The sequence below is a fragment of the Podarcis liolepis genome (assembly GCF_965112155.1).
Source record: "Podarcis liolepis genome assembly, chromosome: 3".
In the NCBI taxonomy this organism is placed as follows: Eukaryota; Metazoa; Chordata; class Lepidosauria; order Squamata; family Lacertidae; genus Podarcis; species Podarcis liolepis.
The window spans coordinates 47,770,013-47,795,629 of record NC_139557.1 but is presented as its reverse complement, the minus strand read 5'-3'; the positions used below and the strand labels follow the sequence as shown (position 1 = coordinate 47,795,629).

At 40.7% G+C, this 25,617-nt stretch overlaps 1 protein-coding gene across 2 annotated transcripts in view; it reads left to right on the top strand.

The window, feature by feature from the left end:
* The window catches only part of MMS22L (MMS22 like, DNA repair protein), a 79,051-nt gene that overhangs the window by 29,572 nt on the left and 23,862 nt on the right, over positions 1 to 25,617 (top strand). For both annotated transcript variants that reach the window (XM_083497621.1, XM_083497622.1), the window contains exons 15-16: positions 20,678 to 20,865; positions 22,938 to 23,088. In XM_083497621.1, the coding sequence (XP_083353747.1) occupies positions 20,678 to 20,865; positions 22,938 to 23,088 (339 nt within the window). The remainder of the gene's footprint in view (positions 1 to 20,677; positions 20,866 to 22,937; positions 23,089 to 25,617) is intronic.

The window sequence follows — 25,617 nt, the reverse complement described above, 5'->3', positions numbered from 1 at the left end:
CCCAGTTCACAAGAGCCTGGGGGTAGAGCGCAATAAAACAAGGCAAAGATATAGTGTGTCAGCAACACAGCAATATAAACAAAAAACAGAACAGGAAATGAGCAAACCAGAACAACATACAACAAATCAGGATAATTACTGAATGCCTGAGTAAGCAAATACATTCTCAGCTGGTGGCAAAAGCTCACCAGTGATGACACCAACTGAATCTCAGAAGAGAGGAACTTTCACAAACATGGTGCAATGGCAAAGGAGGTCCTTTCTCTGGATACAGATGCCATGTCCATTTGGAAGAACTAATAGGGTCTCACTTGTAGTAAGGTCAGTATGGGAGAAGGAGATGTGCCTTGAATCTCGCCATGTTAGTAGTAAGCTGGTAGCCACTGCAGCTGCTTCAGGACAGGTGGTATGCAGTCCCAATATACATGTGCTGACATGGCAGGAATCTTCTCTTTCTCACCTGCCCCCTTTCCCAGTCATGAGGAACAGCACTACAGGAAAGCATCTCCAGTGCCACTTGGTGATTTTGTGAAGGGGTCCTTAAGATTTCTGTGGTTCATTTGTGGATGAGATGAGTAGATACAGTAAAATTAGATTGCACTTAAGGTCAACCAAACCTTCCTTTCATGTGCTGTGCTCGGCCATCAGTAGCATATCAATAAGCATTTGGGTGGCTTGTGAAAGATTTCTCCTTCCTGGAGTTTCACCAGGGACTAAGTCAGGTTTGGGTGATAGCTAACTATAGTCATACTTTGCGTAGACAACTGAAAGCAAGTATGGGTGTTACTTGGTTAGATACCACCCTTTATGTTTGTGCTGGTAGTTGGTAGCCAGAGGGTTTATTCTAATTGGCTTCAAATTCATATCTCTATTTTTATTTCTCTGCTTTTCATCATGTTACCCTTCCCTAATCATGAAGTGCTTAATATTTTTAAATAAAATTAATACTTCTTGCAACTTGAAAATGAACATGATGGTATAACTGTTTACTGACCCCAGTAAATGAATACAATATGCAATATTTTGACAAAAGATATGAGGCAAATCCATAAACCTGTTATATTATTGGCTGCGCTTGTGCTAATGTATGCATGTATGTTGGGTTTTTTAAAATGATTTTAGGTTGTTTTGCTTCGGTGCTATTTTTAATATGGTTTCAATTTTTAAAAATATCTATAACTGATTGGTGTGGGGTTTTTTAGTTGTATCTGTTATTTATTCATTTTATAAACCGCCTTGGGTTCCACATTGAGAGAAAGGCAGAATGTGTTTGCGTGTGCATGTGTACATATACAAACCATATAATAATATTTATTTCCCAATTGTATAAAAGCAAAATGCACATAGCAATATTGTAGCCCAGTGTGGAGAATCTGTAGCTTATTCTTTGTGGGTCTGCCAAGAATAGGGTTATAGAGCAATACCCTTGGCCAGATTAATAACATGCATTCTTGGCTGCCTCTCTGATTTGGCAAAGGAGCAAATGTCTCGCTGTAGCAATCCTTCCTGTTTTAAGATCCAGGTGGGAATAAGATATCAGCCCTTGCATAAATGTAATATTTCTGCCAACTGTACTGGGTGTAATAGTTCTAGGACTGTCAGAATGTGCAGGTAAGTAGGAAGTGAGATCACTGATTAAAGAGAGAAGCGGCTCCCTGTAGGCAGTTAGTTAATAATAACTTCATATGCCACTTTTCTGCTAACCCAAGATGATGGCTCACAGGAGCATTCCTTTATTGCTGATTAAGTAGCATTATGAAAATACTGACTTGGCTGTGTTAACTAAATGCCTTGGTATTTAAAGCTTAGAATGTCAAATAGTTGTAGCAATCCCCTTTAACACATCACATAGAGTTTCTGGAATCACATTTCAAGTCTCCCTTCTTCCTTTTATTTGAGGTGATAGTAGAAATGGCATTTTCTCCCCCACTTTGCAGAGTGAGGCATAGCCAACAGCTGTACTTTAATTATAGCCATTCATGCTGCTGTGTTAAGGGACTGTCATCCTTTCCATTATAACTCCTTTAATTTTCAAGGATTTATAACACAGCTATGAAAATTTGCTCTTGGGCTAAAACGTGATTCGTGAGGTCTTGTAAGAGTGTTCACTTTTCCCCTATTTCTTTTTTCTTAAGCAAACATTAAAAAGCTCTCACTTTGCTTGAATATAGCCTTCATGTTGAAAAGAGGAGGGGGGAGCTGGATGCTTTCTAGAATATTCTGTTCGTTTCTCTCTGAAACAGTTTCCCATTCTGTTCTTGCATCTAGTATCTAGAGCAGTAATTTTCAAATTCTGTGCTGCAAGATCATTTCTAGCATGCTCCGAGAAATAAATGAGGGTTCCTTGATCTGTCTTGATTTCAGTCTTCACCTCATGGGTAAAACTGGATGGTTTAATTACGCTCCAAGTAACAAAACAAAAGCCACAGGATTACCTTACCTGTGAAGGAAGCACTCCCACAATAGTGATTTACACGGGAATTCAAGGGGTATGATTTCCAACAACCTGGTTCTATTGTACACAAAAAAACAAACAAAAACTTCTAGTGGATTTTAGAGCATAGTAGTAGTCACTATTAATTCAGAGCTAAGAGTGCCTCAGCTACCAGAGTTTAGGACAGGGGTCAGCAAACTTTTTCAGCAGGGGGCCGGTCCACTGTCCCTCAGACCTTGTGGGGGGCCGGACTATATTTTGTAAAAATAAATGAACGAATTCCTATGCCCCACAAATAACCCAGAGATGCATTTTAAATAAAAGGACACATTCTACTCATGTAAAAACACGCTTATTCCCAGACCGTCCGTGGGCCGGATTTAGAAGGCGATTGGGCCGGATCTGGCCTCCGGGCCTTAGTTTGCCTACCCATGGTTTAGGGTAATACTGGCACAGAGAGAGCTCTTCTGCAAGGTACAGTTATTTGGATGGGATATTTGAAACACTGCAAATCTAAAATGGGTACCAGCAAAGGACTTTAAAATTATTGTTGTAAAGGGAATTTTCACAGCTTGTGAACTCTGAATATGGTGTGAGAGAAGTAGGAAACAGGCATAAATCAACGATAGAACAAATGAATTGCATGCAGGGAGGTCCTAGAGTAATTCCCTGAAATCTCTAGGTAGGGCTGGGAAAGACTGATGCTTGAAACCCTGAATGTTGGGAATCACATGTGAGATACCCATGCAGCAGAAGTTGCCCCCAGTTCCAGTCTCCACACAGAAGCAGCTTAAAAGGTCTAAACGAGTTTACTGCTGCAGAAGATAAGGCTTCAGTAATACAGTTGCAGACATTGATATCTATGGACAGTTTGTAGGCTTTTCAGATACAGATATATTTAAGTACCAAGTATCTCTGTTGCTCCAGCAAGTCAAAACGTAACACAGTCAGACTTACTTCTCAAGATTGACCCTGACACACCAAACTGGCATGCCTTAATCCCTTATAGCGGTGGTTTTCAACCAGTGTTCCATGGCACCCTGGGGTGCCTTGAATGATGGACGGGTTGCTGGCCTCTGTCTCTCTTTCCTTCCTTCCCTCCTCTGATGCCCTCTCGTGTCTCTGCCTCCCCAAGGCTTGCACAGCTGTTTATCGCAGTAGCCCTGGCTATAAGCTCCACAAGTGAATGGTGCCTCTGGGAGGCACCTCTCTTTGGGGCAGGGGAGGGGGGGGAGCTCAAAGACCAGGGACGGCAGGAGCAGCTGCCTGGAGGACTTCTGGGGAGAGGAGAGGATGCTGAGGAAACACTCCACAAAGGAGGGTGTTCGAAGCAGAGTGAAAAGCTGCCAGCTCTTCAGGCAAGGGGTGACATAACTAGCTCTTGGGCCCCACAAAGAACGTAGTTGGTTAAGGGAGCTGTGGACTCAAAAAGGTTGAAAACCTCTCACTTATAGAGACAGCACTGGGCTGTTACCATGGCAATGGATTTGACTGACCTTGCACCTGTTGGCTTAGTTCATTCATGCAATGATTTATGCTCATGAAAGCAATTGGGCCTTTTCTACACTGGCTCCCCATTTGTGGATTGCTGTCCACAGGGAGGCTCCCCTGGCACCTGTGTTACATATCTTTAGGTACCAGGCAAAAACATTCCTATTCTCCCAGGCCTTTGGCTAATTAAATAATCTATGGCCTTTTAAACTGGATGGACAGTATTGTTTTTGTTCATTGCTATGGTGTGTATTTTTGTAATTTTATATTGTAAACTGTATAGAAATAATAATAATAATATCATTTGCTTCCACAGAACATGTGTATTCTTTATACATATGTCTCCGTGGCTACATTAAGAGAAATCTAGCAATATTAAAAAGGGCACTGTGAAAGGAAATGGATTTGACTAGTGGCTGTTGTAGCTGTTAAAGCCTGAAGCATATTGAATTTGCAATATGGGAGGGCAGGAGGCATGTATAGAAAACATTGCAAAAAGCTTGACTGAGGATTAAAATTATAAAAGGTATATAGCGAAGACTTTGAACATTATGTAAAGTTTATGTGGATATATTTTGGAAATGTGAAGCTTAAGATACTTTTAGGTTTGTAGGGAACAAACCCTTGACAATAGAAGGAACAATGTCTATCAACACTCTGGACATCATTGCACTTTCGTGCAGGTCTGCAGATTAATTTTTATATTTTTGTGGAGCTTGTAAACTTGTAGTTTATAATGACACTCACTGAGCCTTTGGATAAAACTGAGCTGTAGGAAAATGTAGTGGTCAGAGGTGCTAAACTTCTCCTTTGGTTAGCTTTTGTGTCATAGGGTCAATAGAGTTGTGAGCTGTTGTAATTTAAATATATTGCAGACTAAAAAAATAACAGTATTTAAGGTTTATCTGACATTTCCCCCCTTAGCCAGAGCACCATTCTAGCAAAAATGGTTGTCTCTCTAATAGACATTCTTCGATAGCTAGACTGTTGCTAAATCAACAAATAAGAGTGTATATTCATTATTGTTGTAGTGCACCCTGTAGTTCTTCAGACTGAGTGTGGAATTTCTACTTTGTATCTTTACTATGAAAATATATACTTGGTGGGTTTTTTGTGGGGGGGGGGGTTAGGGGGAGGGGGTTGTGTTACACTTTGTCATCAGAAATGCCCTGTGGGAAGCCCTCCGAGCCCATCAGGATACTTTCTTCTTCTTCTCTTTTTATATCATTGAACAGATAAGCTGATAAAGAGAATGCAGAGAAGTGTTTTTTACTCTGGGGTTTCAATATTAGCCCTTGAACAATATATTTTCCCAATATATTCATCTTCCTGAATACTATTGTCAGGGGGAAAACGTAATAGGTCTTAGAATTGAGTTGATCTTTGCCATAAGCTAAGTCTTCCTTCAAAAAAAAAAAAAAAAAGGTCGTTTTCTCCATCTCTATAAAGATGCTTAGAGTGCTATTTGTTCAGTCACAGGTCGTTGCCTCTGATTTAGGAAGATATTTATGCCATGGACCTTAGATACAGTGGCTGTTCTGGTCTTCTTTACATGGATATGAGAGGCTCTTCTTGCCACACAGTAGAAGTTGACATTGACATCACAGAAATGGTAACGATAGCTGTCATGTGAGCACTGAGCACTCCCCCGGTATTCCCCACTTTTCTGAAAGGTCTCCAAACTCTCTGAAACATATTTATTTATTTATTGAGGGGGTAGGAGAATGAATCTCTTCCACAAACAGCATTTGTTTCACCAGCAGATAGACACTGTTGTGTTTCACCCAGTGTTTATAAGCAGATACCGTATTTTTCAGTGTGTAAAACTAGGTGTCCCCCCCCCAAAAAAAAATAATGTCCAAAATTTGGGGTGTCTTATACACGGATAGATCTTTCCCCGTTTTCTTAAATCGGAGTCCCCCAAAACAGGGGGCATTTTATACATGGGGGTGTCTTATAAGGGGTGGAAAATAGAGTCTTAACACAGAAATAAAATAGCAGTATACAAGTTAGAGGGAATCGCCTTTCTAAAAAGGCATTCCACAGAGGTTCACCGTATTTAGCTTTCACACTCTACTTTAGAAGCTATATTATGTTTGTGCCCGTATACACCCCCCCAAAACAAAACAAGTGTTTTCTGTCCTCTTCTTTGGGAGAAATAATTATATACATTTGCAGTTTTTATTTCCTTGCTTAGCCAAAAAAAATTAATGAACAACTTTATTTTGATTTAAATGAAAACTTTATTTTGGATGCTCCTTTATTTTAACTCTATTATTCAAAATGTTTTACAGCATTTACCCCTCAAACACACACACACACACACACACACACACACACACACAAAACCCAAGCACACAAACGCCCTCCTAGGAGTGGTATGATTAAACAAGGAGCTGAAATCCCAAAACCCTTCTGTCTCACATTCCCTGGCTAAGTTGCATCATAGAGATGAAGAGAATCATCTCTTATTGCGGTTATGTTCAAGATAGCCTAAAACAGCTGGAGGGGCCCCTTGCTCTCTTAAGGCTGCATTGCCCAGTGCAACTCGCTGAAAGATAAGAAAATGCTGATCTCAAAGAGGGTAGCTGTGAAAATGCATTGCTCTGCCCAGGCTACTACCATGTCAAAAGTTGCTTCTTTTCTTCTCTGCTGTAACCATTTTATCTAGCAAACCTGCTCTGACGCTTATTCTGTAACCTACCTGTCAGCTATACATGATTTCTGTTGTGAAAGACTAAATCCACCAAATATGCTTTGGGGGGGAGAGAAAAGTACAAAACCATTTCAGAGTATACGAGCACCTGCTGCTCATGGCTCATAGTTGTTTAGAAAAATATGTGATCCCTGAAGAACATCAATGTACATTTATTTTCTGGTTGAAGCACTCCACTTTTGAAACTACAGGTTTTTTTCCCTTCAATGAACTTTCCTCTTCATATTTCTTTTCTTTGCAGGTGGTGGTGGGGAAAATAGCTATTTATACAGATTTGCGGGATTTCTCCCCTCCCTCTTATTGAACAAAGAGGGGGGAAGGGATGCAGTGATAGTTAAAATAAAATAAAATCTAATTAGCATTGAAATACCTTGATTTGGATTGCTGCTTCTTTAGCTTGGAAGACCATATAGATAGATAGACAGATAGATATCTTTGTCTTTAGGATAACTTGCCAGATTTAAGGCTTATTTAAAATGAAAAGAAAGCTGAAGCAATTTTCTTTATTCCATTTCAGTCTCCTAAGGCCTATTTCCCCCTGGTGAGCTCATAGCAACAGGGGGGTTTAAGGGAATTCAGCTTTCTGCAAATTAATGTCTCACATCATGAAAATTCAGGACTTCCCCCCCTCCTTCCTATCTTGAAAAGTAATACAGTGAGTGCGAGTATTATTTCTTGCCAGCGGGTGGAAGATGAATGATTTTGTCACAGTTTTACTGCTTGATGAGCAGTGTCCTGAGGGTCAGGCTTAAGTCTGTGTCACTATGCTGCTCATTACTCTTGAGCTAAATAAGGGCTGATTGGATCTAAATTGCCTAGCACATGGGCCACAGATGAGCTCAGTGAGTAGGGGATGACCTGCTATTCAGGCTGGGAGTAACCCCGGTGTGCAAATGCTGCATTAGAACACCGTGGGAGAACGAGAGGCTACTGACTGCTGCCAGCAAAAGAAATCGAAATGTAAAAAACTCTTTGATGCTGCAGTGTTAGAATTTGAAATGTAGGAAGTGACAGGTTGATGGTACTTATCAGCTTTGGCTGGATTAGAGAACAGTGTCATCTTGCTTATATAATGACAGAAGAATGAAGCAAGTTCCCAACCAGCCTGCGCTGCCTGCACCCGGTGGCTGCTGTCAGACTTGATGCTGCCTCCTACTGGCAGCCTTAATGCTAGAAGTGGCAATGGCATTGACAAATCTATGGTGATGATACACTTTTAATTATTATTTTTTTAGCGTTCCAGAAACTGGAATGAGAAGAAATGTGTGTGTGTCTTTTCTCCAGTACAAACAAAAATGGAGAGATAGGGGGAAATAACGTCGTGCATTTCTAGGGTGTAATAGTCCTTTATAAAATACTTGGGAAAGGAGGCTTTGATAATGAGGGCTGTGCTAAGATATTCTGCCTTCATTTTTTATTCAAAAGATAAGCACATTCTTCTTTTATTTATTCTGTCTCTTTGGGAACGGTTTGTGCTGGTTTTAGAACTGTGATTCCAGAGGATAAACTTGAATGAAAGCTTGCTCTTTCCTCCACTGGAGGTTTTTAAACAGATGTTGGGTGGCCATCTGTCATGGGTGCTTTAGCTGTGATTCCTGCATTGCAGGGGATTGGACTAGATGATTCTTAGGGATCCCTTCTAAGTCTACTATTCTATAATTCTATTAAATAACATTGAGAATACTGACCTTGGATTTCAGCAATTTGAAGAATGCTTTGAACACTGCTGTGTTTGTCTGGTTATGTTTAGTGTACTTTGGGCATTGATCTTAGCACCTCCGCTTGTTGACAGATCTGTGATCAGATCTGCACCCTCCTTTTATTCTGTTCTGATGCCAGTTGGGTTATTTGAGAAAACTCTGTGCTCATTTAAATTTTTCAGTTCATGGGTCAGAGTGCACTTCATCTGAGTTGTGTATATGTGTGTACATATGGAATACAACACATAGACACACACACACAAAAAAGATTGGATGGAAGTTAGAAGGAACTGAAATACAAGAAGCGACAGTGGTATTCTTAGACAATGTCTCATGGACTTTTATGAGAAAGACAATAGAGACTATGAAGTTTGGAACAGAATTTACCAATGCGATAAAAGCAATATATACTGAAAATGGACCAATATAATAATCAATGGCAGCACAGCAGATAAATGAAGCATCAAGAAAGGAACTAAAGAAGGCCATCCCTTGTTGCCATTGCTCTTCATTTTAATATTGGAAGTCTTAGCCAGAAAAATACAGAGGACAATGATATAAGTGGAATCCGAGTGGACAATGAGCCCATAAGCTGAAAGCCTTCGTCGATGATACAGTGATGATGTTGGAGCACCCGTTGAAAAGTTTCCCAAAGGCATTGGAAACTACAACAAAATTTGGCAACCTAGCTGGATTTTAAATAAATAAGGAAAAGACTAAGATGATAGTTAAAAATTTAGAACCACATGTTAAAGAAAGACTGGAAGCCAGATCATGAATTAAAATAGGGAGGGGGGAGATTATATATTTGGGGATATGACTCAGCCAAAAAAATGAACCTTTTCCAAGACAATTACTCAAAAATTTGGAATGATATTGAAAAGGACCTAGAAAATTGGAGTAGAATGAATCTCTCCTTTTAAGGAACAATTTCTGCAGTCAAAATGAGTATCTTACTCAAGATGGTTTTTTTATTCCAAACATTGCCATTGATAAATAGTTCCAATTGCTTTAAGCAATGGAAGAAAGATGTAACAAACTTTATATGACAAGGGGGAAAACTGCGAGTTAAATATAAAATCCTCATAGACGCAAAGAATAGAGGGGACATTGCCCTCCCAGACCTTAAACTCTACTACAAGGCAGTGTGTTTGTGTTGGATGAAAGAATGGGTGGAGTTAAAGAAACACTAATATTTTAGACCTAGAGAGATTCGATCTATGTTTGGGTGGCACTCCTACCTTTACTATGACAAACTCAAAGCACACAGAGGTTTCCCAAATCATGTGATAAGAAGCTTGTGCATTGTCTGGTTGAGATATAAAGGCCTTTTGGAAAGGAAAACCCCACGTTGGATATCACCTACTGAGATGGTATGAGTGGGGGGGGGGGATTTGGAAAATAAGTGGGGTACATATAAGGCCTTTATAGAATTTAAAGAAGGAAGAGTAAGACTAAAAGAAAGGAGATATAAGAATGGATTATCAATAGTTTAATGGCTCCAGTATATTCAATTGAATGAAATATTTTTAAAAGAAAAAGGATTAGTGGAAGGAGGCTCAGAATTTGAAAGAATTGTTTTAGGAAATAGCGGAAAATTAATATCTAAAATATATAAAAAACTATTAGAGTGGGAGACCAAAGACTAAACGGTAAAAGCAATAATGACCTACTGGGCAATAGATATTGGCCATAATATAGAATTATCAGTGGAAGAAATTATGGGGGGGGGGTGAATTTTTCAGCCTGCTATATTATTAAAGAAAACCTATAAATGATAATGTACAGGTGGTACTTGACACCCAGTAAGTTGGTAAAAATGTCTTTTTAAAAAATCCAAACTGTGCTGGAAGTGTCAAGAGGTTGAGGGAACCCTAATGCACATATGGTGGAAGTGTAAACAAGCCAAGGATTATTGGGAAATGATCTATGTAGAACTAAAAGAGATTTTTAAATTTACGTTTCCCCAGAGACCCAAGACCTTCCTACTAGGCATAACAAATGTCAATATCCCTAAAAAGGCACTCTGTTTCTTCTTATATGCAACCGCTTGCAGCCAGAATAATATATGCCAAAAAAATGGAAGGAAAGTGAAATCCCAACCAAAGAACAATGGCAAAATGAATTGATAGAATACCCAGAGAGCCAGCATACATGACAGTGAAAATAAAAAACCAAGATGAAACTCAGGTAAAGGATGAGTAGAAATACTTGGGAGAATATTTAAAGAGATATAATATTTAACTTACAAGTAGGAACAACAGTTTGAGCAGCAGTTACCAACAATAAGGGATATTTATAGGACAAAATAGGATGGAAGAAAAGGATATGCAGCAAAATAAGGTTTGATTAGAATGCCATGGGGAAATGGACTGGGAAGTCCTGAGAGAAGTGATTTATTATGGAAAATGTACGGTGTACATTCATAATTTGGAAAATGTATAAATAAAAAAATAGGAGGAACTGAAATAGAGAAAAGTGGAGAGAACATTTCTAAAAAGTTGGCTTTCTGAAATGTGCACACCTTTTCTCAAAGGCTGGAAAAAATAGCTAGGAATGTTCCAAGGTTTCCCCAGGGTGACATTATGGTTCAGGACTGGTACCAATAACGTTTTTATAAAATTTCGCTCTGCTTTACAGGGAACACTTCTCCCTGTCTCTTAGTAGGAACGAGAACAGGGTAATTCTAATATAGCAGGCCCACGAGCTTGCCTCGCTTCCCTTCCTCCCCTCAAAAGCAATCTGCAATGTTATTAAAGATCACTTAGCCACAATCAGGTCTATGGGAGAAGATCTGTGGAAGGCAAAAATTGCTCCCATCCTTTTCCTGTGGGGGTCTCTAGGGGAAAAGTGCTCTGCTGACTGAGATTGGGTGATAGATGAGCAAAGGGTGGACTACTTTTAAATATTATTTTCAAGCTTGTTGTTGCTTTTGTTCTTAAACTGAAACTGCACAAAGGGAATAAAGTTTCTTAAATTTGGTGCCTTGTTTAAAACAAACTTCACCACCACCCTGACATTTACATTCAGTCTTTAACAGTGAAAACCTTTGATATGTCTGCATTATGAACGTTATGACAGAAAAACGCTAGTTGATAGAAACCCTCTTGAGCTTCATTGTTGCCTTTTAAGTTTGAAACGGGTGGAAGGGACACAAGACTGAATTTCACTTCATTAGAGTTCATTACAAAAGGGTTTTGCTGTATTACAGAGTGGTGCTGAACCTCTGGAATTTTTAATGACTTCAGACACCCTTTAGAAGGCTGGGAAACTGAGAGCACAATGCTGTTTCAGTGGAAGTTATTTTCTAAACAGGAACATTTCTGAAAAAGTCCTTAGTAGCTCTATCTTCATGTAAATTAACACTGTAAATTGTGCAGCTAGTGAGGGGGGTGTAGGAATTAAAATAATTCCAATAAATGGTTTAATTTATGCCTCAGCAGTTAGCATGCTCCTGGTTAACAGAAATACCCTTCGGCTACACAGGATTTTGGAGGGTTGTAGGGCACTCATTTGCACATAAATAGCCATTAACTGATAAATTCCCAGAGGTCTCCTGTTGCATGCTAGTGGTTTTGACCTACTTAGCTAGCTTAAATTTGTTTTACAGAATTATTATAATTCCATCCTTGGCACTTAAACTTTGTGATTAATGCATGCCTCACAATACAATTAAAGTATAATTACACAGATTTACAGTTTGCTATCATGGTGTTATTGTTATTACAAAAGAGCTGGTTTGGGCAAATATTAGAAGAATTAGGGTTCTGATACCCATCACTTTGCAGTTATTAAGTGATTATGTTAAATGGGACTCCTTTACCTCTGAAGAATGAGTTGGAGAGAGGTGAAACATTAACACACTGAATGGCTTTAAGTGATTGTGCAGGAGCTATAAAGTAATTTCTGTCACATATCCGTAGATGATAGGATGCTTTTATTAATCTTCATATTGGAGAGGGCAAGAAGCACCCTTTAATTCTGTTCCTTTAAATCATTTCATTAAGAGTTGAAATGTAGAGACTGTGAGGGGTTGTGTCAGTTATCATAAGTAATGGTTGTTTTGGATAACATGCATCTGAAATCTGGAATCACAGTTGATCTAAAACACAGAAGTGGAAAACTGGAAACTCATACCAGCACTCAACTGATCCTAAGTAGATCTGTTCAGACTAGCAGTCTTTATGCTCAAGTGCTGGATCAGCTTGAGGATCAATCTAAATTCTGCTGGCTGCATTCAGTCCAAGTATGCCAGAGAGGTGGATGAAGATTAATGAGCAGGGCATGTCTGCTCTAGCAGTCTACAGTGGGTCAATGCCAATTTGCAGCATCTGTAATGCGCATCTGACCTGACCCCTCTGCACTGTAACACACATCTGACCTGCATGGTGTGCGCTGACAACATATGGAAATTGGTATAGACTTGATGGAGCATTTGTGTTGCTATGCTGAAATCTCTGCCATTATGAAAAGGGGTATGTTTTCCAACTTACTTTGGTGGGGAAAATGGGCTTTGCATACAAGCTCTTTCACTTTGATGTGCATGGCTTGGGACCAGATTTAATGTTTTCAGATGCAATACCAGGGCTGCCTCATCATGACATGTTGTGTCGCTTTACAAAATTTGCACTAAGTAAATTTCGAGTCTTAATGAAATTGGTTTTTCTCTCTCTAAAGTACTGAGGTCCTATTTAACACAATCACTTAATTACTGGAAAGTAATGGTTGTGAGAATCCTGATTTTTCTAATATTGCTCACCATTTCATAACTACAGGAGCTCAGATTACGGTAATTCAATGCAATAGACAGGCAGTGCTTTCACTGCAGATGAGTGGTTAGTTCATCTGGATGTTGATTCAACTCATGGGTGGGTCCTTCTGAATAGGGTTTTAAAAAGTATTTACTGTACCTCTTCAGGAGTAGTCTTTGTATAATTCTTACTAAGAAGATGTGGTTGTTCTGTATTTGGGATTGGCAGGTAATGCCTGGAGAACCCTTTTTATCATGTCAAGTTCAAGAGCAGGCATTACAGCAGCATTGCCCTCCCTGGTCCCATTGTGCACTCAACATCCTTGTCTACTAGAAGCCTAAAGGGCAGAGAGGGATGGGGAAGACATGACTATGGGACTGCTGAGGAAATTGGAAGTTGTCTTCACTGAGACCTGGAAATTCTGTTTGGGTGAATACAGATGGCAATCAAACCACGTGCAAAATACAGTGAGCTCTTACCACTTGGTAGAGAGTCATTCTTTGTTATACATAAGAAAGCATGATAGGGGAAACTTGCACCACATTTGAGGAGCTGGTAACCATTTGGGGGGAAAGCCTTATTACATGATAAGCTGTATTTCTGTGCCTTCTTTATCAAGCGTAGCATTTATACTTTTGTTTTTAAGGGAACATAAGAAGCTGTTTCATACAGAACCCATCTAGCTTAGTAAGGTTGACACTGACTGGCAGCAGCTGTCTCCAAACACTCCTTAGAGATTCTGGAGATTGAACCTAGGGCATTTTCAATGCAAAGCATACACTCTTCCACTGAGCTATAGCCATTCCTATTAGCTGATGCTTTTAGCCTGTTAACTGTTATAATATTATTTGAAAACAGCATTGATTTTTTAATTTTGTCTTATCTAGGTCCAAATAATAGTTTTGGTTACTAACAGAAATAAAATCTTTTGAAGTATAACTAGTTATTTTACATAAGGGATGCTCTGCTCTCGCAGTAAAGTGTGTGACAGTGTGGTCTTGTACCTGTCTCCTCTAAAGTAAGTCACATTGTGTTCTATGATGCATTCACTCAGGTAGATGGATGAACAAGTGTAGCCTTGGTTGCTCTGTTTATTTCCAGTGCTCCTTATTTTTAATAAACTTGCGTGCAAGTTAATTTTTATCCTAAAGGGTAGCACAAATGCAAAGCATTGGCAAAATGAGAAATGGTCAGCAAATAAGAGGTTTGCAGAGCCAACTTGCAACGGCTGCCCTTCCATAAAGAGAAACATTTACCCTGCCATAATAAGAGTGCTAATGAATTCAGAAATCCATTGATTTCTCTGCCTCCGTGCAGATTATATGCAGACTTGCTTCAAGGAGAGGAATTTATGAAATGTTTGCTACATCCAGCAAGCAGTGCCGCTATAATACTGCTGCTTCCTCAGTGGTTTTCGTTGATCCTGTAGAGTGAAAGGACAGGAGGATCAGCTCAGGTCTAAATGAGATTACAGCTGGTTCGGCAGCTTATCTGGTCTAATGCCAACTAGTGTGGCTTTGCAGGTCCTAAGGGGTTTACAACAGAAACTGTTTATTGAGTATCATCGGTTTACTCAACACAAGCAGCCTAATCCTTCCCAGCCTCAGCATGTTGCAGGATTGTATGTGAAGCCAAACCAAAAGCTGGTGCAGCCAGAGCCTCAAGAGCCCTTTTGTCTCGCGTGATATTGATTTCCTCCCCTCCTTTCTAGAAGCATTAAAAGTCAGTAAAAAATAAAACCGATAACCAGCCCTATTGTGAGCAAAAGGTTAATCTGACCTAAAATCTTACAAAAGCACCCATTAACCCTAGAAGGGATGGCAGCCTTTATTTGCATTTCCATTCATTGGTTTTTCCCCATTCCCCCCTCCTACCCTCAGATTTCAAGAAACAAGATAAGGAAAACATCTTAGAAATGTAATAATGCAATGCCTTGCAGTTTCTTGTCTAATAGCTGCTACGATTTTAAATAGTAGAGTTTGTATTGGCAACTACAGTTTTGACTTCCCTCACATCTCAGAGAGCTACTGTTTCTACCTTGTGAGAGGAAAGGAGGAGTCCAAGTCTGCTAATTCCTTCCCACTTCTCCTGAGTGGATGTTGAGTGTACTTATGCACTGGAGGAATACAAGTAGGAATGCTCCCAAAGGAGGAAGTGTTTAGATCAGGAGTGGGAAACCTCTGGCCTTCCAGATGTTGCTGGCCTCCAATCAGCCTCATCCAGAATGGCCATTGGTTGGAGATATTGAGGGTTGTAATCAAACAGCATCTGGAGGGGTCACAGGTTCCCCATCCTTCGTTTATATGCCAGATAAAGATAGGTAGCCGTGTTGGTCTGCCATAGTAAAAAAAACAAACAATTTCTTCCAGTAGCACCTTAAAGACCAACTAAGTTAGTTCTAGGTATGAGCTTTCGTGTGCATGCACACTTCTTCAGATACACTGAAACAGAAGTTGCCAGATCCTTCTATATAGTGAGAAGGTGGGGAGGGGTATTATGCCAGATAAGTATCCCATTACCAAAGAATCATGTGTTTCATGTGCTGCATATAGAGGCTTCCTGTCGATGACAAATGTTGTGCCCATCACGCCACTGCTGCCAGAATATGAGTTTCACCCTAGGAGTGCAAGGATTTATCAATAACAAATCACTCAAGGCAGATTGAGGTGGCAGATGCTGGAATCTTTATTTTACTTTCTTTCCAGTCGTATCTTATTCTTTTATGCCGTAAGCTGCCCAGAGAACAATGTTACCCGGCTGTTTTATAATAATAATAAAACCAGTTAAATTTAATAAACTAGTAAAATGCTGGGAACTGTGGAGCACTTGTGGGAGTTTGCCACACAGCTTATCCTGCACCTCCTATGCTAACCTGTTTCCCTCAGGTGCAGTAGAGAACACTGTCCTGTATCCCTTGTTAAAGTAAGCATCACCTGCCAATCCAATTGGCTTATGTACTTGTAAGTGTGTGTGTGTGTGTGTGTGCATGTCTGTCTTGTCATTTTCCCCAGGTAGTGAAATGTATTGGGCCATCCTGGTCAGTAGAATCAAGTGGCAGAACTAAAGCTGCTACTTCTGGCTCCAATTGAGGGAATCAAATGTTTGAGCACACCTTCCCATAGAAACTGACAGGGTTAGAAGGAGCAACCTGGCCTCACAGACCGTTTTAATAAGCAAGATGGTATTTTCATTTTCCCTCCACAGGAAGCATCCAAACATGCAACATTTCAATGCCACCTGTAGCTGAATGTAGTACAGCCTAAGAAAATTTTCACAACTTCTAATTCTGCTAATTATATACAATGTCCCTAAATAAGGCCAGCTGGATTTATTTAGCTGGTGTTGGTTTAGCTCTCTCCATTCTGCTCCAGTGGGGTAGATAATAGTGGAAGGCACAGGTAATATTTTTGATAAGATATCAGATGGGAAAAGCAGGTTATCTGTCTCATACCCATGTGTGTAAAATTCCCATGTGTACGTTTTGAAAGATATGAGAAAGCAGAGTGAAATGGATTCTGCTAAAAATGATGATCATTCTAAACATGAAGCGAGTCCATAATTTAAACCTAATGGACAAGTTGTGTTCATGATAAAAATGTAATATTTATTCTATCGCTTCTATTTTATCAAACAGGTCTCTAAAGCAGTGGGTTCCGCTCGTATAATAATGAATGTTTAGTGCATTTGGCAATAAAAGCTATTGACAGTGAGTGCTTAAGTTCTTTGTTCAGTCACATGAATGGTGCAAATCAAAGCATTTTTTGTCACTGTGAGACGTTTTCACCTACATATTGCTTCCCCCCATGCGCGGGTCACTAAATGAATTACATTCAGTTTTACAGCTTAGCTGGTGTTGGAACTTGTTAAATTGATGCCCAGTGGTGGAACTCGTAAAACAGTTTCCTGTTAATGTGACGAGGCAGAGTTCACATTGTTGATGGTGGCTTTGATCTCATAAACTATCAGTTCATGGTGTCTCAGAGCTGCTGCTATAGGTTTAGCAAGCCTACCGTTGTCTCTGAATGACAGAAAATTAGCTCTGTTGTCTATCACTTGCTGTAGAGAACAATCTGAAAAGTGAATGGCTGGTGTCTAATGAAAAAGCTTTTGCTAAAAAGGAAGATAGGTTACATGAACAAAACATTTTCCCTACTACTATACATAGGTTCCTTCAAGAACATTAAATATTTTACTTACTACTTTATCATCTTTCAAGGGCTACTTATGAGCAGATCTGGACAGTGGTACCTCGGGTTACAGACGCTTCAGGTTACAGACTCCGGTAACCCAGAAATAGTACCTTGGGTTAAGAACTTTGCTTCAGGATGAGAACAGAAATCGTGCGGCGGTGGCAGCGGGAGGCCCCATTAGCTTAAGTGGTGCTTCAGGTTAAGAACAGTTTCAGGTTAAGAACGGACCTCCAGAATGAATTAAATTCGTAACTAGAGATAACACTGTATAGGAATGCTCTGTTAAGCAGCTGTTTCCCATGGGTCTTAAACTTAACTGGATCTTGCCCTTACAAACCAACATACCACTCTCTGCTTAACACTTGTTTCATTTTTTGAAAGCAACCTTTCATTAGTACATTGGTACCTCTGGTTGTGGACAGGATCTATTCCGGAGGTCCGGCCGGATCCTGAGGTTTTCACAACTGGAGAGACCGCTTTTGCACACGCACACGCAGCGGTTGAGCGCTTCTGCGTATGCACACACGGCAAAAACCCTGGAAAATACTTCCGGGTTTGCCGCTTACGCATCCTGAAGTTTTTGTAACTGGAGGGATACATAAGCGGAGATACCACTGTAGAAGGAAAGTTCATCCTCAATATTTGATATCGAAGCTACAGATCCATTCCAGCCATTTTATTCTACTTGCATCTCTCTGCGCTCCCAACTTCTGAGTGGATTGTGGCAGCTGAAGGAGCCAGGATGCCTCTCAGTATAACATTACAGTGTACCTGGGCCCACCATGTGTGCACGCCCGGTGTGCACGCCTATGCTAATGTCATGTGTTCACCACTTCCCAAACCAGTAATGGGGAGAGCACAGGCTGCAGAGTAAACAAGAGTGTGTATACAGCCTAAGCTTCTGAGTCCCCCAATACCAACTTTTCAGAAGGCCTTCTAAACCCAACCCAGAGAAGCTATACTGATTTCATTACTTTGCCTCTCTCCCCCACCCCCCACCCACCGTCAGATTCAATAAATATGGAGAAACCATACACTAGTGTAAACTAGTGTGCATGTAGTCAACTGGTTACTTGGATTGTAAATCAGTGTTCACTAATCATTGTACATTTTCTGTCAAAGTTTTAATGTGTACATATTTATCATATACTTTGTACTATAGCTTATATCCCTTCTAGGCATGACTAGATTCAAAATATTAAAAATGCACATATACATAGTTTAAAATATATGCGCTTAATGCATAGTTTAATTTATTAGACTAATATTTAAAATTTTATAAACACGGATGTGACATTTGGATCTAATTCTAGACTTGCGGATGTGCTGTTTAAATTTGGAGTATCCCTTTTGCTTCAAATCTTTTGAATTTTGTACTGATATGTGGATATATGCTGCAGTCAGAGATGACAAAAAAACAAGCCTTTCAATAAATCTGTATTCAGGCAGTTCAGAATACTGTTTGAGCTGAGCGTTGACAACAGGCAATACATTTGGTTTGGGTGATGTATGCATCTTTTGAATGAAACCATATTAAGTATCATAATCATGTCCCTTTAATTCACAACGTCTTCAGTTCAGTAAGCTTTTATTATGACAAAATACTGACGAATGAGAGAAGGAAACATCAAAAAGATAAAAAAGCTGCATGTTAGTTTTGTTTGGAAGATCTTGCAGAATGGTATCCACTGCAGCACAAGAGGCCGCAGTTAGACTAAGAGCCCTTTACTGCTAAGTAAATAAACTTCTGAAAAATGCTGAACTGATTTATGACGTTAAATACTTGAAAGGGTTTCAGCTTTTGTAATAGCTGAACAGGAACAGTGTTATTGCTATTTAATTTTAAAGTTCTAATTGAGAGGAGAATTTGAATGGCAACAGCTCCCATTGCTTTGTCCCAGCTCCTGCCAACCTAGCATTTTGGAAGCATACCAGTGCGAGTAGGTAACTCCAGCTTTGAACTATATGGTTACTGACTAGCACACTCCGTGACAGATGATGAAGAAGGGAAAATATGATAGAGTTGCTTTCTTCTCTTTTTCACAGTCACTCCATAAATGATCCCTGGTTTAGTAACCATGCAAGCTAAAAATAGTTGGCCATGTCAACATTGTTCCCATAAATTTGTCACAATTTTCTTTGTCCTTCCAAGAAAATCAACACAAGAATGAACAGTGAGGTAGAAAATGTTTGTTTTTAAAAATGTTTGCGCTTGTTTAATTTTTTACTTTTTGAGTTGTTTAATTTTCACAAAAAAAAAAAAAAAATGAGTAGTCAAGCCTGGAATGCAGTTCACAAATGTAAAAGCCCCTTTCTATTTCAGCCCTGATTATGGCCTGCCAGCAACATTAGTTTATGAGATATCAGACTGTCCTTGATATATGCCATTGTCTAATAAATACTTTGACCGCTTTTTATAGAATTTAATAAAGCAAATGTAGTAATGTTGCCTGTGTCTTAATCTACAATCTCAGCTGAGTTGACCAGGAGATAAATAGGAGCAGGAATGATAGTGCGTTGCTACAGATTGTTTTTAATAAGCATGTTATTTAGTTGATCATCTAAGAACAGTAATGCCTCATATCCTAGTCTGCCAGACAAATTTATTAATGCTTCCTGCCCCTCCTTCCACCCATTTCTCTGAGAACATTGATTCCCTGCAGACACATCTCTATTGAACCTTTAGAAAGTCACAACTTCCAAATTAGATTAAGTAGTAGGAATGGTACTAACAGAATCAAAGAAAATTGAGTGTGTTATTGAATTCATGCCACATTGTCTCTGGAAAAGACTGACGTCGTGTATAGTGGTAACTCCTGTCTTATTCCACTAGTAAAACTGGGGGCATTGATTCAAAACCAAACCGCACAATGTATCTAAAAACTGTTAAATCTTCATTTTTGTGTTTTTTCTTTGGTGTGTGTGCTGAGGCTTCATAAATAAAACTTCAAGGGGAAATGCATTACCTAAAATTATAACTGTTTCTGTGCCAGTTCCGATTCTTGTACCCTTCCATACCAAATTAACTAATAGTAGAAGATCTGGCTTTGGATTGTAAGCAGACCGACTTGTCAGTTGATAAATGCACGCATTCATTTTGGAGCCTGCCTGTTTCTCATTTGGGTCTGACACATTAAGAGGTGCGTAATTAATGGCTGACATCAGTAATTAACATTAACTTTATGGTGCTTAATATGCCATCATTTATCCATCAGATAGGTGGTATGCAGAAATGTCTTTGGATCAAGGTTTTAATTATAGAAAATGATGTTTCAGTACTTGCATTTTGTACAGTGCAAATACTGCCTGTACAGTAATACTTCTAAGGAATTCAGGTGTGCTTCTGCACCACCACCAGTACAGAGAATGTTAATATTATTTGTGTTTCTCCCTAGGACTGTGCACAAACACTTAAACCAGGGACTGCCTTCAGGGAATACAGGCCCAAATTCTCAGTTGTCGTCGGTGGCGAAAGAGCACCACCTTGCTGTTGCCAGAGCTCTCTGGAGAAATTTCTTTCCCTTCTTGAAGAGCCAGAGGATGCTGCAGACTCCTTGTTCTCAGCTTGCAGATACAGCTGCAGGTCTGTACAGCAGTTTGGCTATCCTCCTGTACATCCTTGGTACCGTCTTGTACTTACTTTAGAAGCTGTTAGTTAATTTGTCAACAAATAATGGAACTTCTATAGGGGTGTTCAGCATTTTTACATGGGTGGGTGGCTGTATATACACACACACACACACACACAGACAGAGAGAGAGAGAGAGAGAGAGAGAGACCAACACATTATTAGTATACTCTGGAGTACTCATCTTATTAATATGGAGTCTCTATATCCACAACTGGAGTATCACTTTTCCTCTGCTATCATTTGTTACATTTGAAATATGAGCTATAATTTTCTGCAAGGTTAATGGTTGATGCTGCTAAATGCTTCATCATATCAAATGTGATGCATATTTTCAGAGCTTAAATGAGTTTGTTCATAGCTCTTCTGCTCCTCGAAATTCCTTTCTCCCCAATGTTTCTCTCAGATTATAATAATATTCATTTTGTAAATGGCTTTCTGAGCATATATCAGACAACATTTAAGCACATGGTGTGACGTCCCGATTTAAAAACAAAACACCACCACCTTTTCTGATGTCTTACTCTGTAGGAATGCTACTCAAAATCCTAGCAGATGGAATAGCATATTGAGAGTAAACTATAATAGTGCCGATCCTTGACTTTAGTGGAGCTGTGCCCAGCTGATCTGGTTCTTTTGTATTTTGATACAATATCATTTCTTCCATGAAATTTCTATATTGTAATACTGCATATTTCAATTTGACAAGGCTTGTGCCTAGCTATAATGGCACACTGAATCCATTTAAATAATATTTGGAAAAGGCAGATTTGAATTTAAATGTATTTTAGCCCAACATGAATTAAGAACTGAGTTTTATGAGCTCTCAAAGACCCGGTCAATAATGGAAATAAAGAAAGACCCTTGAACTTCAGCTGCTTTGCAATAATTAAGATATAATAGTAATAGAAAAGAATGTTGTAGAAAGGAAACGCTCTGCCACTTGCCAAATGTATTAAGGAAATCATTCTAAGGCAGAAACCTAGTATCCTGTCAAAAAGTCCATTCTGGTTTTCTTTAGCTATTTGTTAAAAAAAAGAAACATCCCATTGGATTAACAGCGCTGTGTGAAAATTAGCACTGCGGATATAGTGATGTATGTAATTCAACAGTTTAGAAGAATGAAAGGGAAAGTGAGCTACAAACTATGATAAGAAAATATAATGAGTAAATATAAGATGATATAGTAGCACAGTATTATCAACTCCCCCCCCTTTTTTTAACTGAGGAACATCTTTCATGATATCCATAACATATTGTGATACTCTGCTGAACCCCAACACATACTCTTTTGCTGCCTCTCACACACACATTTTAAAAATATGGTAATAGGTGGCAGTGAGTGACTGGGGAAGAAGAGGGGAGAATGAAAGTCCTGTGGTGCACTGTTGTAAAAATGTGTGGGACCCCAGTAGATGCTCATGGAGCCCTGATTGAAAGCACTTCCATAGTACTAACAGCACAATCATAACCATACCTACTCAGAAGTAAGTCCTATTGAATTCAGTGGGGCTTACTCCCAGGTATGTGCTGTTAGGAATGCAGCCTAAGGGTATACATACTGAACTGGTTATCTTTTTTTAAAGAATACATTTGAACTCACAATAGCGGTCATTCCGCTCACGAAAAGTGTACGAGTTTCCACTTTCTTACAAAATGTAGCTTTAAGGTGATAGGAATTCTTTACTGGATGAGAAACTAATCTCCAAACTTCAGAATTCTTGAAGACAAAAAATGACATTTATGATTCTTTCCCCTTTTGTATGTAATTGCCCCTGCAGGTGGAAAAACAGCACTGGGGGGAAATAGATTTTGAGCAGACAAATGTCTGGCAGGGAAGAGGAGTTCCATCTCTCTCCTCTTTTCTCCTTTTCCCAAGCTGGAACTCTCCAGAGTCCCCAAATGCATTTCACTAGTGTGTTTTTGGGGGGAGGGGGTGCCCTTTATTTTGAAAAGAGCTACAGAAATACACAAGATGCATGCTTTTACCCTGAATTTTCCCCAACTTACTTTCTTTTTAAAAATAGGTTTTACTTTACTGGCTTTGGATTTGCCCAGCACATGTACATCAGATCTTCAGCCTCAACCAGTTTTATCAATGATGCAGCTGTTCGGGTGGGATGATATGATTTGCCCTCGGCTGGTTTCAAGGTATCTAAGCCACCTAATACAAAATAGGTGAGTGATGTAAACTTACTTGACAAAGTGAGAGCAGATGCTTTCTAGTCATATGTTTTAGTCTCTCGTTTACTGGTTTTTGTTTCAGTGGCCTTCAGAATTTACGGTACAATGCCCATGAGTTGTTTGTTGCAAGTGCAACTAAGTAATTTTGTAAAGAAAGAGTCATAAACATGAGAGCTTTGGCTGGCAAAGACTTCCTTGGGTTGATATAAAGTGTTTGCACTAGCCTAGAGGAATTTTTGACCTTTTTCTTTTTTCTTTTTACATCCAACTCCATCCTGTGCCATATCACAAATTACTTTTGAAATTCTCCATTTGCCAGTATACATCGATGGCCTGCTTTTCAGGAAGTGAAAGTCCCCTTTGGCTTTGGACTAAGGTTCTTTGGGCCCTAGTCTCTTAGTCAAAAGTACAATAAAAGTATAAATATTTCTACAGAGCCATGTTGCTTCCATTTGTTGTTCTGACAACTGTTATTTATTGACAACTGGAATCTCATAGCACCTGCCATTGTACAAACCATTTGGGGAATCATCTGTAAGATGCAGGTATCTAATTCTGGGTAGTTCACCTGATGTTATGAATTCAACTGTATGTAACACTTGGCACACAATTGTGGGAATTTGCTGCACCACCGAGGAATTTCGTAGCACATTTTTCAAAATGGCATAAACTAAGAACAAGCTAGACAAGCATCCATCAGCCACACTTTAAATTTAGACTATATTGCCTCAGGGTGGCAGGTTAAACTAAACAACCCACAAGACCCCTTCCAATTCTCAGCCTTTATAAGTGATTTGACAAAATATGTGGGAGAAGGCACAGAGCTTACATGTAGGAAGATGTCCAGAGCATTAAAATCAATGGGAGTTTTATCTTGAGCCTTAATGACATAAATTGTAACGATAGTGTCAGAGCTGCTTGAAGATCCTAGCTCACAGAGGATCACGCTAGCCAGCGGTCATTAAGTAAAAGTCTTTATTGAATTACAGTTTCCATTCTCATGCTGCTGCGCGCAACTCTACGCCTAGTAGCTAGGTCGGCGAAGCTCCGTCTGAGTCTCCGCCCTGTGTGCACCAACTTAATATCCTAGCCTTGCTCCACCTTTTCCTCCTGACTGTCCTCCTCTGGGTCCCTCTACCCCCCGGGGCTTCTTCCTTCCGGGATTCTTCTGACGCTGACCCAGACCCTCCTGCCTCCTTGCGCCGGGCTTTAGGACCTGGCTCTCTTTCGGGGCTGCTTACTGCGCCGCCTTCCTCTGCATTTGAACTTGGCGCGCGCGCCCAACCTTCCACTTTCCTCTCAACCGTTTCTTCGCTCCCCGATGGAGGTGTGGCCATCCCCGACTCATGTCCTCCCTCCTGTGGAGGTGTGGCCACTCCTGACTCATGTCCTCCCTCCTGTGGTGAGCTGCCAGCGCTTCCCCCCTGGCTCCCTTCCTCTTCCCTGCTTCCTGGCGGTGACGCTGGTCCCGATTTCCAGCTGCTCCCCCCTGAGTCCTCTCTGGCTCTGTCTTCCTGGGGTGCCCCCCTAGACTCCCCCCTTGCCCTCGCCACTGGTGCTCCTTTCTGTGAATCCTCTGATTCACTGGAAAGACTAGGAGATCTCGGGTCGTCGTCGTCACTCATCTTTTCTTCTGCCTCCTCCCCTTCGCTCTCTGTTTCCTCCCTTGCCCGTGCTTCTGCTCCTAAACCCCTGACATCCATCCCCCCCTCGAAGCCCCCCATTCCCCCCTCCCCTCCTTCCGGTGCTGGAGCTGGGGGCTGCTGTTGCAAAGGGACGAACGTCGGGTATCGGTCGCTTCCCGTGGCAGGCCTCCATCTGAAGTCTCCCGGGTCTTCCTCCCCGCTCTCGTCGACGACAGTCACCTCCGCTTCCATCTCTGTGCCGCCGTGCTCGAAACCAGGGTCGTCCCCGAAAACGTCCATGTCCGTCTCTCCCTCACTTCCTCCTGTCGGTGTTGCTCGTCCTGGGCCTTCCAGCCACCGTCTGCGCCACTGCTCCTCTGGCCTATCGTCCCACCAATACGAGGGTTCTGATGCAGATCCCGAGGGTGACCCCTCCGGGGAACGGACGTCTTGTGTCGGGTCCTCGTCCGAGTCGAACCCCCGGAAAGTGCTGGCCGAAAGTGTGGGCGTGAAAAGCCAGTCGTCAAAATATTCTGCTGGCATAGGTCTATGGGGAAAGAGGGCATGAAACTCGTCTTTGAGGAGAGGTTCGTCCAAGGCGTAGCCCGGCACCCAGCTGTTCGCACTGGCCGGGGTGCCCTCCTTGGCGAGAAAGTATTCTACCCCCTCTTCCCCCCATCTGGAGTCCCAAATCTCAGTGACTTCGTTGATGCGCTCCTTCTGTGCCACTTCCGCGTGCCCTGTTCTGTCTCTGACCGGACTCGGCGCTGTTCCGGGTTCCTGGAACCTGTGCGGTGCCTTGTAGGGAGTGAGCACCGATCTGTGGAATACCGGATGCATTCTGGAACCCTCCGGAAGTGCCAGTCTGAAAGCTACCGGGTTGACCTGCTCTTCGACT